The following is a 20,323-nucleotide window of genomic DNA, read 5'->3' as shown; positions in this document are numbered from 1 at the left end:
TAAAACTTCAGAGCATTAATTGTGTTAGGTCTACGGTGGAAACCACAAAAGGATGCATGAGAAGGGCTGAGCATCCTCTGCAGACCATTCACTGAACTGAGGTAAACAAGGCTCTTTGTAATGGATACACAGAGTCGCTGGTTACAAAAACACTGAAGAGAACAAAAGGAAACTCTGGCAGACAGGCAAACGAAAAATCCAAATGACTAAAGTGCCAGAAATAAGAATCATATCAGAGCAGTGGCTTAAACAAATCATGTAAACTAAAGGAGTGTGGATAAAAGAGAAACATCCAGAGAAAAGATGCAGAACAAACACAATTAAAGCGAATAAAATGCAACAAAGTAGGTAAGGAGAAAAAAGGGAAAGGAGGAGGAGAAAGAGCTAGATACTCTGAGTGCATATGCTGTATTTTCCAGAGCACTCAAAAACACTGTGCGTCATAATAACCCGATAAAGCGCAAGGCGTCACTTCTAAAACAAATCAATACCTTGAAGAGAAAGACAAAAAAAAGATCTAGACAGACACAAAGATAGAGCTCTCTTTCTTTTTCACATGACATGAGCTTCCTCTCTGCTTTTGGTTTCCCTCATCTCTCTCCACAGCAATTCAGAAAACCTTCAAAATCCCAATACTGTAATTCTAGCTGTCCCTTTGATTCAGTTCAAACAAAGTAATGAAAAAATTTTTTTACCATCATCTTCAGGCTATAAACTAACATCATCTTGGTCAAAAAGTAAGCAAAGTATTACTAAACCTTAAATGACTGCATCCCAGTCATACTATTTTTCATCACTGTCTAATCCACTGAAAAAATAAAACATGCCTTAAAGCCTGTAAAACTTATTTCAGAAGCAATTTCAGCAGCTTGGTGCTCCTTCTACCTCAAAGCCTCCCACTGTTGGAGGTGGCGTGGTTACAAGATTGGTTGTCCTGTGTGGGAGCTCTCACTCTCTGCGCTATTGGTATTTAAGTGCATCAGGCAGATTGGAGATTGAGCTGTGTGGGTTTTATCCGTCACCACCCATGCCTTACAGGCAGGCTGGCTCAGGTGAACCGTGTTGGACGCTTTGCCTCTACCTGGTTCTGTTTGAGACTTTAAAGAGACCTATACTGGCTGAAATTATCAGTCTCACTCAGTCTCTCGGTATGGTATGATCAGGAAAAGGAGTCCGTGATTGGCGGTGTCGCAACTTTTGTGTGACTGCATTGCCCAGATTGTATTAATTGTTAAAGTTCCTATTGGCATTACATGCATCCAGCCAATCCAACACTCTCTATGTGTCTCAGAGATTGTCACAGTATCATCCTACTTCAGCTCAGAAAGGCTCCAGAGTTGTATGTTGTTGATCTTCTTGTTGCTTGTTGTGCTGTATAAGCTTTATCCTGACCTTCCATTCCCACCCCCTAGTGCAAAAATGTCCAAGAAGGTGGTTTGTTCATGTGTATTTCTTACTGTAGGTTTGTGGGTGTTATGACATAAGGGTGTGAGAGCAGGGCATCCGGCTATGCCCCCCTGAAGCCTGTTGGTCGGTTAAAGTGCAAAGCATGTGTGAAAAAACAAAAATTACACACTGTAACACACATGTCTACCCAGAGCCCTCTAACCTCAACTGTGTTCATACTTGTCCATAATGTATTAAAAATGGACAAGTGACAAAATTATGTATGCTCCAAAAGCCAGCATGAAATGTTTGAGTTTTGAGAGTGCAGTTAATGCACACTATTTTCCTGCTACGCAATACACAGAGAAAATGAGGGTGCTTCTCAGAGTTGGAAAAATGGTTGGTGGTGTTACGGAAAGTTTCCCTATCTAGAAAAAGAGTATGGACAGCAGCCTTGATACAACCTATACAACCTTGAAACCAAGGGGAGGTCCCCCTTTGTTCTAATTTACAGTTTATAATTTATAGTTTTCTTTAAGACAAAGCCAAAGGCCATGATTGGCTTCTTGCCCAAAACCAACCTAATATCACCCAGCTGGAAAGAAGCCATAAACTGTCCGTGGGCTGGACTCTCACTAACCTATCAGGGTGAACATAGGTCCAGTTACAGTTGCCAGGAAGAAAATGCCTTAGCACAGAACATCTAGATTTTCACTTTTCTCAGTGACCCATATTCACCTAAGCAGAGACTTTGTCCTAAAGGCACAATTATAACAATTATAACAAAGTAAGCAAATGATGAAACAAAGAATAAATGATAAACAAGTGATTCATAGTAGTTTTACTTTCACAGTGGTGAAACAGCTCCAGGAACACCCTACGAAAAATAATATTGCATATTATTATATTTTCCAGACATACATGTATTATCTTGACTTACGGTCTCTTAATTATTTTTCTTTAAACTTCCATTTTCAAAAGAACTACAAAGAGTTGTGTCTGAGCAGCTTTCAGCCCAGATATAGTATTTAACAGTAATCTTTTTGAACCTTTTCAATGTGCTTTCAGGCCTTGCTTGTGTCTGAAACAGCACTTGCTAAAGTGGCAAATGATCCTCTGCTTACTATTGATTCAGACTCCACCTCTGTGCTTTTCTTACTCAATCTCAGTGCAGGTTTTGACATCCCTAGACCGACTGGAAAACCAATTTGCTGTGTCCGGCCAGACTCTCACGTGGTTAAAGTCTTAGTTATCTGATAGAACACAGTGTGTTTCCTACAATAATCAATATTTTCTGATGTGAAATATGGAGTACCTCAGGGCTCTGTTCTTAGCCCTCTGCTTTTCTCTCTTCAAATTTCACCTCTTGGCCAAGTTATATGTATAATCATGGAAATAATTTTCACCATTAGGCTGATGATGCTCAGCTGTATCTTTCCATAAAACCTACCAAGCTTTTTTAAATGATCAAATTAGAGACCTGTTCGTCTGCTGCAAAAAGCTGGATGTCAAAAAATGTCCCACCCCTAAATCCAGATAAAACTGAGGGGCTGGTCTTTGGTCCCACCCAACATAGACAACAGTTTGAACTGAGAGTAACCCTTGACAGCAGTGTGATTTCTCAAGGTCTGTTTGATCCTACTCTCTCTTTTGATCAGCATATTAAAGACACCACCAAGACTGCATTTTTTCACCTATGCACCAGCTAAAATTTGCTCTTTTCTGTCTGTGGCAGATGCTTATACTCCAGTTCACACATTTGTGTCATCCAGAAAGGATTACTGTAATGTTTTGTTTTCTGGTACGCCACTTGCTAGTACTAAAAGGCTACAAATGGTTCAGAATGCTGCAGCTAAATTTTTAACTAAATCCAGAAAAATCTGACCACGTTACACCAGTTTTAGCTTCCCTCTATGAGCTCCCTGTTCATGTCAGGTCAGACATTATGGTTCTTCTAATGACATAAAAAATCATAAATTGGCAGGACCCCTTAATACCTGTCTGATCTCCCTAAACTTTATCCTGTCATGCCCTCTTCCTCTGGAATAATCCCCCTGACATCTTTATGCCTCGACTTTCACTTAGTGGCTTATTCTTTGATTATTTCAGACCTTGTACCTGTTACCATTCTCCCGCAGGCAGGTCGGGCTCAGTCTCAGTGAATCCATAAAACCTTGTGTGTACAGTATGGTCCATGAAGTCCTGCTGATAAGGTTACTGAAAATTTTCTGATAACCTCTGTATCTCTCTAACCCTCAAGCACACGAGCGTCCAGGCTTTGTGTCTTTCCCCTGTTGCCCTATTCTGTACACAGTCTATGGGTATTATTAAGTAGTAGTACTATTAAGATCCCTTGGTTACTGTTAGAAAGACTGTGATCATGATAAAGTAAGAAAAACACTAACTGTTCTCAAGAAATCACAACAATGAGCCCAACATGCTCATCTCCACTCCCTCAGCTCTTGCTTCATCACACTGCATTGGCACAAAACACTGACAATGAACATAAACTGCTAATGCAGAATAGCTGCATATGAGCATAATTTGTAGAATACCAGGTTTATTCATGAATATCTGACATGACTTACATTTTGACAAAGGGGTCAGAGTAGCCGTTGGAGTCCATGGCGGCCAGATGGGCACAGCGTATGATTCCAACCAGCAGACAGCCCTTCTCCGTGTTATAGCACAGTGACACCAGGATGCGGCCACGCTGGGGACAAAAAAAACAGCAGTGTCAGACACAGCACCTGTTTCTACCCTGACGTTTTCCTCTTCAATGAATGTGTGTAACAGGGAATCCTGCACTAGGGTCAGTAAAGTTTCTCAAAACACCTTTCACTCAACGAAAAAACTCAATAAAATAAAGACTGAAAACGGAGTTAAATATTGACTGCAAATAAATTAGTTGTGGTTTTCACCATGTGTCTTCTCATGTGCAACAGGAGTATTGAAATTAAAGCTTGTAATTAAAGGCTTTATCTGAGTCTGGCAAAATGACACTGCTCCCTGCTCCTTTTAATCTCCAGGTTGAACCATAAACTGAGTTTAATCAGAGACCAGAAGCTATTAGGCTCTGTCTCTAAAATCACAAAGAGAAATGAGATAACGACCACCAGAGGAGAAAAACACAGGACTAGCAGCACTGGTGTGATTTACAAACTGCTCCTGTGCCGTGTCCATGTGAGTAGTATCGCCTCACACAGGTCTATTAAAGTTAATGCTGCAGACATATATGCTGATTGTAACTCCTAATTAAAACTTTTTTTCCCTTTTGTGCTGGTGGAAATAGAAAATAGATTAGAATTGCTGAAAAGATAAGGAACTGTATTAGATATAGGAGAGTAATAGGAAATTACAGAAACATGTTTTGGTTGAAAATGGTAATAAAAAGATTTGCAATGATAACGCTGATGATAGTATTACCTCCTCCTCCGCCACAAGCGCCCCCTGCTCCACCGTTTGATTGTTAGTTTCTTTATTCTGAAAGAAGAGAGACAGAATGACAGAGAGAGAGACATCGTGGTTACAGCCTACAGAGCCTCCAGGTGAATATCTATTACACAATATAATGCAGCAGTTGAAATTGATGCCTGATAGCCCCAAGGCAAACATGCACAATGGAAATAGGACACATCTTGATATATGTGTCCACAGAAACCCATTTGGTATGTCTGTGAACAGTCCATGCACACTCACACACATACCCACATGTACGTACCTGTGCAATTCTCTCCAGGCCCATATTGTAGCGTTTGCCCTCACCCTCCTTCAGTTTCTTCAGAGCCACTCTCACCTCTCCAATGAATTCATTTCGTCCCAGCCTGTCCATGTCACATACACACAGCCTTCATACACAAAACAGACACACACACGCATTCGTGCAGAGGAACAGAGGAGAAGCAGGTGAGTCAGTGAAAAGTTACAGATGAACCCTGCCACTGCTTTGCTGCGCTCATTATTGAGAAGCAAGTGTAGACTGTGCCAAATACATCCGAAGTGCCTCGGAACAATCAATCAGCTCCTCCATCTGCAACACAAGATGAGTTCTCAGTGGCTTCATGAGCAGCCTCATGAATGATGAGAAGTTGTGCTGAGTTGCTGAGGGTTTCCAGAGGATTTCAATCACTTCCGTTCTTGGCTGTTACTCCATCAGACACTAATTTGTCAGAACTGAAACATGTACGAGGAAAATGATTATTTGAAGCAGTTCATAAGTTTTCCTTCTGCATTTTCCTGAGCTGAAAGAACAAACTGATTTCATGTTGTATGCAGGTGGAAAAAATTAAGAGAACTGCTGTATGTTGTTTGCATAGCACGTGTGTTGTACACGTGTCTTTTGCACTTTCGGTGTACAAACTAATCTGTTGGTTATTTATGTGTGGTGACCTCTATCAAAGCTACTGTTTCTGCAGAGGCACAGTTGAAGTGAATGAATTTCCACTCATGCTTGTCTCAATCGAGGTTGGCAGTCACCCATCCAACAGGTGAAGGGAAGGTAGCCTGGAAAAACATAGAAGTTTATCCGGCTCAAAATGGTAGCATGAAATTTGTTATGATTTTGGCTTTGTGGCAAAATTAAACAAAACTGTTAAACAGATCAACTAAAGTACTGGACAAATCTGACTGGATTATGGTGCTACATTAAATGCCAGGGGATGTCATCAAAGTCCACAAAGACCGTAAATGTTTACAGCAAATCACATTGTTATCCATCCACAAATTGTCAAGACATTTTACTCTAAATCAAAAATGTCCACCTGCAAGAGGAAAAGTCAGTGCATCATCAAAACCATTAGGATTCATACTCTAAGGAGCATGTATGTCTGTACAAACCATGTGTAGGCGCAAGTGCTTAAAACTTTAAATCCTTTACATACATACGTTAGTGAGCAGGATTTCACTGCAGCAATAATGATTTGATTACTTCCACCTTCCACCCAAACTAGTCCACAACAACTGTCTCTATTCTATTTTGTATCTGTCTGTAGTTGTACATTAAATCTAAAAAGAGACAACTGAATCAATATCTTCCTGTATATTGCTACAGTTCTGTAAAATGTTTTTTTCCCCACAGAGTGCACTTATTCAAACGGATGGTGATGTTTGATGGACGGTGAATATTCAATCTTCTACAGTAGAGTTTTCATAGTCCATCACCTACTACAGTATTCCCTCTGTGCTTGAATATTCCCAGATGAACTGTTGCGGCTCTTGATTTTTCTCCTCGCTCATCGCTTTCTATTCTCAACCTCTCACTCTCTTTTCACAGACACACAAAAACACACACACACACACACACGCACGCACACACACACACACACACACACACACACACACCTTCCCCCTCTTCCTGTTCACATCCTGTCCCTCTGACATTTGGACGTTTGACATGCTGGTTCCAGCCTTTTAGTCATAACTGATGAGTATCTCTAGCAGAAGCTTCAGAACAACTCTGACTCACGACCACGGCTGTCAGATTTTTATGTGCCTTTGCTCTCTCGTACATGTGGGGTGTCTGCGATGAGACGAAGGTTGTGGTGAAATGTGACACTGGTTCTGCCCGAACTTTTGGCTCCATGTGTTTCCTTGCACCCTATCCCACAATTTTCCGGCTTTAGAATTCCTCTAAAAACCAAACAGATGCTCGTGGAATCTGTTCAGCCTGTGGTGCCAAATTTAATGTGGAGTCGCTGACAAAATCTGCCTCATGAGTTACATTAGATTACCAGGGTGCTTTAGCACGTCTGTGTGGTGTCTGTACTTGTGAAAGTATTTCATTAATGGTCTCAAACCAGTAGGAAGAGCCTCAACAAAAGTGACTTTGATGACAACAAGGATGACCTTTACTGTGGTATTTTTTTAAAGGATCATTAGCATGAAATATGGACCTCACTTGCATTTCAAACTTTATATGTACTTAATGATTCCTCACTAGCCTGCCATTGATTTGTTCTTCAATATTGCTTAAAGGGATTTGTGTGATTAAAGGCTTAGCTCTCTGTTTTCTATATTTGGGCATTACTTAATGTTCCCAAATATTAACTCAACTGTTCAAGTCAGTGTGAATAATACAGTATGTTACAGTATATATGCCACATAAAATGTTTAAAATATTAATATTGTGAATATGAATTGCATGGATACTTAAAATCATACTCTGATATTTAACACGGCTAAATCCCAGCAGTACACGTTTGATTTAACTTCACCGTCAGACATTATTTTTAGAAAATCAAAGGAGCTTTTGGTTGAATTCGAATGAACTAATTTCTTATAATAAAATTACGAGTCTGTAGCCATGCTAACAGCTCTGTGAGGCTGTAAAGAGGTGCTTTAAACTACTACTATTCGCAGGTATAATGTTTACCACGTTCATTTCACCATGTTATGCATGTTAACATCTCCCAATTAGCACTAACCACGCCGAGTACAAAAAAGGTACGTGAAGGGAAGGCCATTAGTGTTGTAGGTATTTGGTCATAAACCAAACTATAGGATGAATTTGACCTCCTGATGGTGCTTGAGGAAAAGTGAGGGGGAAGTCATTAGGATCCATTCTCTGGGGATCATAAATATCTGTACAAAATTTCCTGGTAGTCCATTGTTGAGATATTTCAGTCTGGACCGAAGCAGTGGACCAACGAACTGACATTGCCCACTGACATGATGCCTTGCCGCTAGCATGGCTAAAAATAAAGCAACCCCAACTGAAAATATAATTCTCACGCCAACATCTAACACTTTATCAAAGTATTCTTTTTCCTCCATGATCATATCAGTGCCCAATTGTGCATCTCACCTGGCGTGTCCAGTAGCCAATCTCAGCCTCGCCTTCCATCCATTACCAAATCAAGTCCTACATTTGTCCCTATCTGACCACAGCCGAGGGCAGTGCGAGTCTATTACAAAGCCCGACAGAGGGATGGAGAGGTAGAGGGAAGAAATTGAGAGGAGAAAGCCTAGACCTGCCACTGACAACATGTTGGTAGTCCTTTAACACACACACACACACACACACACACACACACACACACACACACACACACACACACACACACACACACACACACACACACACACACACACACACAGGTTTTCTTGATACCTGCCTCTCATCACAATACCTCCACATGTTCCATCTCTCCTCTGTTAAATGGCAGCCTGATAATCATTTTAGTGATAAAAGCCACAAGGAGTCTTAAAAATGGGATTCTTCTCAAAGTATGAATTCATATGCAATTCACCTCAACTTTTTGCACATTAAAATGTACATAAAAGGGTTTTGTCATTAAAATGAGGGGAAGGATTGGGGTACCGCATTGTCGCTGTCACTGCTCTCTGAATCATTTGAAAATTTGGCCAGAGGCAGAGGCAGGCTGCAGCACTGATAGAGAAATTTGGACCTAATCTAAAAATCGTGTCAGCCTCACTGCAATAAAACAATCTTCAGAGGAACTCAATCTGTCTCGCGTTCAGACTTCAAAGAAGACTGATAAATACACTTGCTCCCAGTGCAGTTTTTTGTGTTTCAGGTATTTTCTATCAGTTAGTGATAGCTCACAAAATCAGTCTCGAAACAAACTGACTTTTACAGGAGATCAGTAAAAAGTTTCTTTCAAATGCTTCAGGACAATTAGGATTTTAAAATTTAATAACAGACTAAATAGGTTGTCATAATGGAGATTTTTGCAGTGTATTCCAATTTGGTAGACTTTAAACTCAAAACATGAGCACCTCAGGCAGCCTTGCTGCACCAATTAAAGGATTAGCCGGTATGAGGCCAACCATGAAGTCTGGATTGAGAACATTAGTTATTAGTTTACTCAGCTGGTTCATTCTTGATAACAGACTGGACCTCCAGTGGCCCTTAGAGATAAAGTCTGCGCACCGAGGAATAGAATTGTTGAATACAGAGTATTAAAAAAAATTAATGCTGTTACAACTTTTTTCTTGAAGCCATTTCATAACCAGCCTCAATTTAGCCGTCCCTTTTCTATTTGAGTGCATTTTGCCTGAGCATAATGGATTTACATAACCATTGTAACTCCAAATGAGTGAATGAATGGCAAAATATATAAATAAATGTACAAAACCAGTCTTCTCCCTTTTACTTTGTGCTCTACGTAACTCTTTTTACATTTGTCCTCCAGTACAAAGAGCGGTGCATTAGAATGGACTTGACACCAAAGAGATTTTTAATGACTCAAAAGTTTTTGGCTGCATTTAATCTTCTATCACCATCTCTGAAGTGGGCTGAAGTGCCAAATAGTAAGAAACTGCTTAAATGAATCTGACTGAAAACACTGCTTAGAAATATTCCTCCTTTTTTACTTGAGAACTCCTTTAAGCTGAAATTGGTTTGGTCTGGTCCACTATGGCCCCATTTAACTATAAGCTTTTCACTGTCGAGGCCTTCAGGCAGGTCTACAGAGAGGCCAAGTCTGGGCAGAGTCCTTCTGCTCAGCAGTTCACAGAGCACAAGGATCAAAGAGTACAGCATCCCCTCCTCGGCACCCTGCTGGGGACTGGCGGAGCGGGATGCAGCAGGGCACAACCCAGTGAGTAAACATCTCTCCGGGGATCCTTCTCTGTTTCTCCATTCTCTGACTGCTTGCTGCTTTCTGTGGAGTAATGAGAACAAAGGTTGTCTATTGGCTGAGGCTTCGCGTTGGTGCCTGAACACATCCAGAGAGACTTTGAGCAGATTTTCTTCCTTTCTCTGTCTCTGTCTGTTACTTGTACCCCCAACCCCCACTTCCTTGCTGTAGGACAACATTTCATTCACTCCTGCTCGTTTGCTGTCTCACATATTTCTTCCTGCCCTAATTCTTTCGTTTTTTGGCTCCCCTTTGAGTAAACTCCTCCCCATCACTTGCCCTTTTTTCTGAGCTAAGTAAATTTCCTCATTCATCACTCTATCAATCTCACTACCCTTTCTGAGCCAGTCTTTTCATCTCTCTCTCTTTCTTTCATTTGACCGTTGGATCCTCTCCATCCCTCTATTCTGTCATATTCCTCAATCTTGACCTCCCTAGTTCCCTCTTCCACACCCCCTTATCTGTCACTTGATATCATTCACGCTTTTCCTCCTGCTCTCTTTGTTGATCCTCGGCAGCCACCTCCCTCTCTCTCACTTCATCTCTTGCTTGACACTGGTCACGCTCCTCCTCCTCCTCTTCCTCATTTTGGCTGCCCAGAGCCCCCCTGCTAGTTTGTGTGTGTGAGCCATGTCCTTGAACAGAGGTCGGGTGGGTTTCCTCTAGTTTGAGGGGGTCTCTCCTCAAGCTGCTGTTAGTGTGTATCTGTGTATGAGTGTTTGGGGAGGGAGAGTAAATGTTATTTCTGAATGTGTGTGTTTGTAAAAAGCTCAAGGACGTGTGTTGTTTGCACATATATGTGTGTGTCTGTGTGTATTTTCTCTACATGCAGAGGAGGGGTCATGCATGTTCTTTCCTGCCAGTGATTGCCCTTGGCATACACACAAGAGGATAAGCACACACCTGACTGCCTGCATTTGTGTGTACGTTGCAGACGAGGATCGTGTGTGTGTGTATGCGCGTGCATCCTTCTGCGTGCGTTTGCGCTCTTGTTTCCTCAGGATAAACAATGCCATCCAACCCTATTATGAATCCGCTGAGCAAACTGACACTGATTGTACGCAGCGCACATGTTCACAAACAAAACACACGAGAAACTCAGTCTCTGAATCGACTTACACATGCAGGGATGACACGAGTGTGTCAGACTTTTTGGGCCAAGATGGCGACGCTTGACCTCAATCACTCCATATGGAGAGCACTGTGGGGAGGAGGGGGCGGAGACTCACTGCACAGCCAACACCTGAGCAGTTACTGCAGCAACAGCAAGTGGAACAGTTGGCTGGCGTCGCCTGGCTGCAATAATGAATTACCTGGAAAAGCCAACTGGGAAGCATAGACGACTGCTGGTAGTGCACTGGAGGATTGGAAGTCATCCTCCACATAATAAACTGGTCACTTGGCTGTCTGGGGAATAGTGCTAATTGCTGGCCGGGGTGAAATTCAGAGCTGAGCGCCTACCTGAGCGTTTTGGTGGTCATGTCAGCTGCTGTGATGCCGTGGTACACCAGCGTTTCGTTCCACACTGGGTTCAGTGTATTCTTCAGGGTTTTTGTGCGTAGCTTGTTTGCCTGAGGAGGCAAAGAAGAAGAAATATGAAAATAAATGAAAAGAGAGGGAAGGATCAAAAGAGGAAAACAAAGAATGAGGAATATTTGAAGGTTTATAGGAGCAAACTAGTCAGATCATAATGTAAGGATAAAACATCATGCAAAACGGGGGACACTAAAAGATCAAGAACAAAGGAGAGAGGTAGAAAAAGTGGGGAAACATCATTTATCTCTATCCCTCAGGAAATCACAGACATCTGCTGCCTACTTTGTAGAGGAGAGTGAGAGGACGCGCGGCTTCCCTCGTTTCACCTGTCCGTCTGTCTCCTCCCCAACATGATAAGACAGTGCATTAGCACCAACCAGACCTCCAAAACAAGCACTGTGTCTCAAACACAACACAACACAGCAGCCAATTAAATTGCACAACACAATTAGCATGAAAAATTAAAGCTTTCCAAGAGAGGAAATGCCCAAGAGCCCATAATAGCTTCACCATCCATAAATAAAGTTTGCAGCCACTTGCTGCCTCATTTCCCACATTTGCCTTCAGGATGTGTTCATCTTGTTTAAGTTTTTATTTCAGATTTTCTTTTGTGTTTATTTATTTTAATGCTTATTAAACCCTTTAGGAAATGGAGTCCCAATAAAATGCATTTTTACACATTAAATCTCGCAAAGCCAAACCTCTGGCTCACATGACAAAGTTTTAGATGCATCGTTGTTGAATTCATTGTTAAAATATGGGTTAATAAGACTTTGTGCAGCCTGCAGGCAAAACGAATTGGCTATTCTTAGCTGCCAGTGGTGGGAAGTATTTACTTAAGAAGTGTAGGTAGGATTTTAATTCACTTACCAGTTTCAAATTTATGCCACATTATTTTTACTTCTACTTCGCTACACTTCAGAGACAAATACTGTACAATTCATTCTGCATAAATGTACGATGTTTATGTGGCAGCTAGAGTTACTATTATTATTATTATTATTATTTTCTTTTTACCATTATTAGTTATTTTGCAGATTGAGAAAATCCTATAACAAACATACAAAATGAGACTTACATTATAAGTCCAGTGAAATTGTATATTTTACCTTAATGTCAACAAATAAAAATATAAAAAGCAAAAGCCAACAATGAATTCAACAAGTACTTTTCTTCGTGTGTGCCATTATAATCCAAAAAGCTATTAAAAAACACACCACTGAGCCTCACCGCTTCACTGGCTGACATGATCTTTCTTGATGATGAACTTGGGCACTGTAGTTTATTTTAAAGTCAACCACACATACAGTATACTGTCCTGGAGCCATTAATGTTTGCTAAAGCGTCAAACGTGTATTAACCCACATCTGAAAATAATCCCCAACAAATGCACTACCTACTCCTAAGTTTATTCCTCCTGAAAACTACAGTGCCATTCAGCAGGAACAAATTGGCTCAGCGCCGGGTAGTTACAGGCAGAGGAAGTCTGAAGCTATTGAGAGACAGACTAACACACTGTTGGTTTTGGTCTTGAATTACTGACAATAATATCAATATGGGATATCAGCATTATCTAACTACCCAACAATATGCAAAGTGGGTACACATATTACAACATTAAAATGCTGCATGCATCAGTGACCAATATCATTCAATACTACACTGTATAATAATATAACACTGCCAGGAGGCATTGTCCTTGCATAATAAGTACTTTTACTTTTTTACTAATAACACTTCCATACTTTAATTTCTAGTAGTTTTATATTGTGGTGTTGCTACTTTTATTTGAGCAAAGGGGCAAGAGGTTCTTTCACCACTGGTGGTGATGCAAAATCCTTCTGTTTGTATAATCTGAATAACCAGCTGGCAGAGAAAGTGTGTGGCCTATTGTCTAACATACTAGCTGCTCATGTCTGAAGCTCCACTGATAAAACACCTCATCTCCCTCTTTTTCTTTCTGCCACAGTCAGCCTCTTGCTACAGCGCCTCAGGGCCAGATGCTGAACCTTTCCTTCCATCTTGTGTCTCTTGGTCTGTTTTTGTCCCCACATCCCATTGTTCTGCCTATGCTGTCTCCCCTCTACATTCCATTCCTCCCATCACTGTCCCCCTTTTCTATTCTTTATTTTCTACTGGAAACTTTTTGGCTTATCAAAGCCCTCCAGAGCTCTCTCCACGAAGGGAACAAGTGTTTTCCATTCCTGTCATTTGTTTCATTAATCTGCAGGAGTAGCCGCGCAAAGGTAGAGTCACGACGCACCGTGGTTTTGCACAGTATGTATGTGTGCCAGCACAACTCAACACAACAACTATTTCACAAATAGTCATCACTCCTTATTGACTGAATTGGGTTGTTTTTCTGAGCACATTTCTCACCACATGCTCCATCAACAAACATTTCAAACACCAGTTCCCTCTTTCTGCCCTCTCTCACTCCCTGCCTCCATTTTCCCTCCACACCAGTGCTTTTGCATCTGTTTCTAAATGTTTTATCTCTAGCCCTCCATCTGTCCATCACACTCTCCCTCCTGTCTCTCCATTTGTCTGTATGAATCTTTTTTACTCATTTCATACTCACTCTCTCTCAGTCCCTGCTTCCCAGAGCTGTGAGTGAACAGAGTCTGGCTGTGAGTGAATTTTCCATGCACCTCGATTAGGAATGGAGAGAAGAAAATACCAATGACCACCACAGAGGCACCAGGAAGTACTGTGTTTGTGCGTGCTTGTGTGTGTGTGAGTAAGAGAGAGGCTGTGATAGAGAAGCAGGGAGGGATGGAGGGAGCATCTCTGTGTGACTGTGAGTAAAGCCTTAGCATGTGTCTGCATATAAGCAAGGTCATGCGCTGCATGTGTTGCAGTGTGACACCGTAAGACAACATGCTTGACTGTACGCTGGTTAAAGAGCGTGTACTGGAGGACGTGGGAGGAAAATGTGTGGGACAGAGGGGACGTGTGCCTCTGCTCTCAGTATTTTGACAACTCAGTTCTCAACAGAAACTGAAACCTTTTGTGCTCTGGATTATTCATTGCAATGCTCGCATGCTGAGTCTGAATGTGGACAAGAGTGGGTGTGTGAGTGTACGTCTGTCATCCTCACTTCTTCGTGTGCACGCTCCCACTTTTCAAGTGACATGGCCCCCGTCTGCTGGGCATTTAACAAACGGCGGTTCACGGGTACTTACCTACTCATTGACGCTTTCTCTGCGTCCCCCACCTCCACCACCCCTCTCCCCCCATCAACACTCGCCTGTTGACGTGAGCCGTGTAACAATCCTCCCTGTTTCCATGACAACCACCTGCTGCTGTCCTCCCCTCATCTGTCTCTCCCGCCCTTCCTTTCTTCACTCTCTCTCTCTCTCCCCCTTTTCCTCCCTCTCAGTTGTCTCCCTTCTCTCTGCATACTGTTGGTATTTCAAGGTCAAAGAGGGTCACAGCCGGATAGTGAGATAGAGACAGAGATAGGGGTGGAAAGTGAGGAAAGGAGAGCGATAACCATAGGGGAGAAGACAGACAGAGGAAGGCTAGAGGACAAAAATCCCCCAGACGTTGTTATTGTTAGCACCTTAGACCTCAGACAGTAGCCTCATTCAACCTATCTTGGCTCATCGTCCTCCCCATGCTTATCATAACCTCATTTCGTGTCAACCTTGAGCCAAAATGGCCGACAACAGGTTGCATTCTGCTGGAGATGGGGGGGGTGGGGGGTGCTGTTGTGGCGAGCCTTATCTTCCCTGCTGCTTGAGCTGAAAACAAGACAAGAGCGATGCAGCAGACCAGAACGTGTTTGTGCTCGATAAAGCAGAGCATTGGACGGGCCACATTAAGCAGTAACCAACCAAAATGCTCCCTGCTCAACAACTTGAAACGACACAGTAAATTAGCTCGCTGCCGTGTCACGTTTTCTGCAAGAGCATTTTGACCTTTTCATGGTGTTTGATAAACAAGGCTCGACCACTATTGACAAAAAGTAAATCACTGTTTTTTGCCCTCTTATTTTTAGTATTTTCAGTAAATTATCTTCCTTTACCACCAGTTTCTGTGTCATGTGGGACCTCAGGAGGGAGTGTCAGTGTCTGGGACAACCCAGCGTGGTAGCATGTTACGCTAATTGCCACTGAGGTAAGGTTGGAGCAGTGACCTTGCTAGCCCCGGGGAGAAGATGAAGCTTGACGTATGGATCAGCCAGCCCATTGGAGTCCATGGCTTTCAGTCCCTGTGGACACAAGCAGACACGTGCACGCACACACAAACACACACACACACACACACACACACAGACACACACACACTCTGTAGTGTCAAAGGTGACGTCATCATGCCCTGAAACACTTCACACAACTGACAGGGTCAGAAAAAGACAGAGAATATGACAGACCTCCTCTACTGTAGTTACATCTCAATAGCGCTTCTGGGTGTTTCTTTCCATAGCACTATTTTCTGTCCCTCCTCAACTCCTTTGTGTTGTCCTCAAGGGAACCGTTCAGCGAGATTTACATAATTAACATCATGTAACAGTACACAACATGTAGTACAAGGTTTGTGTCCTTGTACGACGGCCCTACCAAATTTATCCGCCACTGCAACGGAGCAACATTATCCAACATTTCCTAGTGCCATGAGATGCTCTTGTTTTGAGTTGACAAGAGGGTGTGTGGCAAACAGGCTACTTTAAAAAGGTTGAGAGAAAGCAGTCTGATGTGCAAATGTAAAAGCATTACAGGAGAATTGTTTTCATTGGGCCTTCAAGGAGGATTATGCAACCACGCAGACAGACAGACAGACAAACAGACAGACAGAGGTCTGTTTATGAGAAGAAGATACTGAAATTGTGTGTACCTTTGCCTTGTGAATAGTACAATGAAGACAGTTGTTCTCCTGATCAAAGAGCAGGCTGAACTCCAACGTTCCCAGGTAGGCTGAAAACAACACAAACCGAAGCAATTACTGCCAGTAAAGGGACAGTCACACTCAGTCATACACGCACACTCAAAGGCTCTGAGTCATATTTGTAGCAGATGGCCTCTTTAAAACATGACACTGCCTAATATGAATTGATCTGTCTTGTTTGATTACTGTTTGGGAATGAGAAGAAACTTGCAGGCTGAGTCCCCACTATCGTAACGCTGCCTAATAAATCATCAGAGGCTCGGTGTCAAATAAAGTGGGAGTGACAAAGACTTTTGAAAAAATGCTTGACTCTATAATTACTCTGTAAGCATATGTTGTGCAGAAAAATGCAGAAAGTCATCAAAAAATAAAAAAAGAGATGACTCTCCACTCCAAAGTTTGAGAATTGGCAGCATTGATTTTCTGCTGTGTTGCCTTGTAGTTTTCACATGAATAAACATACACACACAAACACAAACACACAAGGCTGAACAACTTTTCCACCACAAAACTTTGTTCACCCCTCACAGAACTCACTGTCATCATCATCAGAGTCAAACACCTCCTCCCTGTCTCCATCGTTGTCCCCCCTTCTCTCCCCATCCTTGTATCCCCCGCCCGTCTCCCCGTTGAAAGTCTCCTCTTTCAGGATCTTCTTTTCCCTCGGAGGCGGTGGTGTGCAGGGGTAATCGTGGAAACGGGGGAAGAAGTCTGAGATCTGTGGGATGGGGAGGATGGGGCCTGGGCACACATTGATGGCAAAGTGCTCCTGCATAGAGATCTTGACGGGCGAGGGAGGGGGCGGAGCGGTGGAGTGGGGTGTCACAGAGGGGGAGGAGGCGGATGAGGAAGGGGTGGAGGTGGAGGAAGGGGGGATGGCCAGGTGAGAGGTAGAGGGGGGTGGTGGGGGTTTGGAGACGCTCATGTGGACTGTCGAACGGGACTGTGGGGGTGAGAATGAAAGGGTGAGGTGGAGAGAAAGAATTTAAGGTGGTGAGAAAGGCAGAGAATAACAGCTGGGATCATAGCAGAGGGGAGGAACAAGAGGCTCTAAACTAGGAAAGAAAAACAAAACAACGCAGCTATATCCTCCACCTCTTCTTAAATTTCCAACTTTCCACCCTCTGTGAGTTTGCACAACTACAGCAGCAGCAGCAGCAGCAGGGGTCAATTCTATTCAAGGCAGGTCAACATTGGCAATATGTTGAAATTCACAACACATCTGAAACATCCTGGAAAAAAAAAAAAAAAAAAATATGTTTCTGTTTTCATCCGTTGATGTAATCCTGACTTCTCAGAAAGCCAAAATAGATTTCTCCAGAACCTTTGGCACTTCAAGTGTGACTCACACAATGTGTCAGCGCACCAGTTCTGTGCTCTGAATGAATATTCAAATGTAGTGTTGGAATGTAATGTCGCTTGTGTATCTGCACAACTCTAATCCTTCTCTTATCTCTCTCTTTCACTCCTCTCTCTCTCTCTCTGTCATGTGCTCGTCCCCTGAGCAATATTTACGCAGAACTATTTGAAGCCTTTCTCAATCCTTAGCATATTTGTCACTTAATGAGGCGTAATAACTGTTACCAAATTCCAGCCTCTTTGAGCCAAATGCTATCACTTCCTATTTTCCTCACAGTGATTAAGAGATACTGAAGACATGTTTTCTCTTATGCACTCCCACAGTGCTGCTGTGTCTGTATTATTTCAAGAACTGGTTTGATTCTAATGATCACAGACACAAACTTCAAACTGGGATGTGACAACAGTCCCTTTGTTCACTGGTGCTGGCCCAGATTTGACTGTTAAAAGCAATCGCTTAATCTTAATGTTTGTGCAATATGCATGAGAACTAGATGATAGTAGAGAGCGAGGTAAATCAAATTCAAAAATCAATATGGATCTATACTCAAACAAAAGGAACAAATCAAAATAACAAATTCACTTTTATGAACAAGTCCTTTCGCAACGTGACATTACTGAATCACTATTGCAAACACTGCTACAAAGGCAGGTCATCTGAGGATGCATGTCACTTGTCATCCCCCTATATATTGCATATGTCCATCATGTTGCTGCTGATTAGTGTCATCTTGTGACCTTTGTTCCTTTATGTCTGTGCAGTGTGTCTGTGTTTAGCAAATGCTGTCATGTCATTTTGCCTTTTAGTTTTCGACTGATGCGTCAGTTATGTGGATGCAAATAATTAGCCTGTTTGCAGCTCTGTTATTTGTCTTGTGTTGCTTTGAAAAGCTTATCAAAGTGTTGACTCCAGGGATACAACTAACAATTATTATTTTCATAAATGGTTAATTTTTTTTTTTTTTTAACCTTTTGATTAACTGTATAAAATGTCAGAACATTGTGAAAAATGTGCAGCACAGGTTCCCAACCGCCCAAGCTGATGTCTTCAGATTCTTTGATAGGCAGTCTAAAACTCAAAGACACTGATTTACAATGAAATCAAGTACAGAAAAGCAGCAAATTTTGAAACTGGAGAGGCTGGAAAGAGCGAATGAGTAGCTTTTTTTCTTGATAAAGAACTTAAAGCAATTAATTGTCATCAAAATTGTTAGAAACAAATTCTCTGTCAACTGACTCATTGATACTCTAGATAATTTCTGGGGTTCTTTTCTAGCATTTAAACCTGTATGATCTGCCGTTGTCATTTTGGAGAAGTTGTGTTTAAGTTCTGTGATAAGATGTGTTTAAGTGATTTTGTATGTTGTCCTCAGTGTAGGTAAATAGTGAAAATACTCCCAACGCGGTGCTTTCCTTTGGTTACATCCACCCAACTCACGTCTGGTGCATCATAAAATATCGACTCTCTCATTCTTACACACACGCGCCTGTATACTGAGATAATCTTTCATACACTAACAACTGCGGTAATATGACATCCATATTCAAAATGAAGAAGGCTTAGCTCAGCTGGAAACTTGCATTTCCTGGAGCACATCCCTGCTCTGTCACCATGTGAAGTTACAGTACTTAAACAGACTCTCTCTCTCTCTCTCTCTCTCTCTCTCTCTCTCTCTCTCTCTCTCTCACACACACACACACACACACACACACACACACACACACATACACACACGTGCCTAAAGAACCTACACTCAGATAAAGACCTAAACTGACTGTTTCCTCAATACCTACAATCATTGACTCACTTATAGTGCCCTTATGTAACAACACCCAAATTCGCTGCTTGGGTACCCACATACAAATGATCACTTGCAGCATGTTGCTTACAAACTCATGCGCTCTCACCCCTCTTACATACAGAGACACGCACATGCTAGCTCATGCACACACACACAACTACACACACGCACATGCACAAATATAGCCATCCTCAGATACGTACCCAGGGACAGTCTTCATCTGTGCCAGCACTCCATCTTGCCTGCTCTCACGTCCTCTGTCTCTCACACACTGAGGAGCATGCAGACCAGCTTTGAGTCAATATATCCCTCTGTACTCTCTCTCTCTGTCTGTGTTCATCGTTTGCTCTCCTCCTCTCCTCTGTCCCTCCCTCTTTCCCTTCCCCTTTAGTTGTGACGTATCTGGTTAAAATCCCCGTCAGTCCTTTGCAGACTGTGCGTATAGTACTGTCACTCACTTTCTCAGCAGTGGAGAGATTTAAGGAAACCCGGGAAAAAGGGGTGTGGGTGTGAATGTGTGCATGTGTGTGTGTGTGTGTGTGTGTGTGTGTGTGTGTGTTTTGGTGGTGGATGAGGTGCGTCTGGGGGATGCAAAGAGAAAGAGAGAGAGAGAAAAAGTAACAGACAGACAAGCAGACAGAGACAGAGAGACAGGAGAGGAGACAAACCAACATCATGAGGACACAGACAAAAACAAAGCAGCAAACACAGCAAACACAAAACACACAGAGAGGCAGACATTTATATATA

The 20,323-nt window shown here is 42.3% G+C and overlaps 1 protein-coding gene across 1 annotated transcript in view; it reads right to left on the bottom strand.

The window, feature by feature from the left end:
* doc2d (double C2-like domains, delta) overlaps positions 1–19,833 on the bottom strand; it is a 30,839-nt gene extending 11,006 nt beyond the window's left edge. Inside the window, exons 1-8 of the mRNA XM_041036550.1 lie at positions 19,777–19,833; positions 16,950–17,355; positions 16,362–16,441; positions 15,664–15,738; positions 11,448–11,557; positions 5,108–5,234; positions 4,813–4,869; positions 3,975–4,099 (exon numbers count right to left, since the gene is read on the bottom strand). Of these exons, the coding sequence (XP_040892484.1) occupies positions 3,975–4,099; positions 4,813–4,869; positions 5,108–5,234; positions 11,448–11,557; positions 15,664–15,738; positions 16,362–16,441; positions 16,950–17,337 (962 nt within the window). The 5' untranslated portion in view covers positions 17,338–17,355; positions 19,777–19,833. The remainder of the gene's footprint in view (positions 1–3,974; positions 4,100–4,812; positions 4,870–5,107; positions 5,235–11,447; positions 11,558–15,663; positions 15,739–16,361; positions 16,442–16,949; positions 17,356–19,776) is intronic.
* Between the last annotated feature and the right edge of the window lie 490 nt (positions 19,834–20,323).

This window comes from Toxotes jaculatrix, chromosome 4 (genome assembly GCF_017976425.1).
Source record: "Toxotes jaculatrix isolate fToxJac2 chromosome 4, fToxJac2.pri, whole genome shotgun sequence".
NCBI lineage: Eukaryota > Metazoa > Chordata > Actinopteri > Toxotidae > Toxotes > Toxotes jaculatrix.
This window is presented reverse-complemented; position numbering and strand designations above follow the sequence as displayed.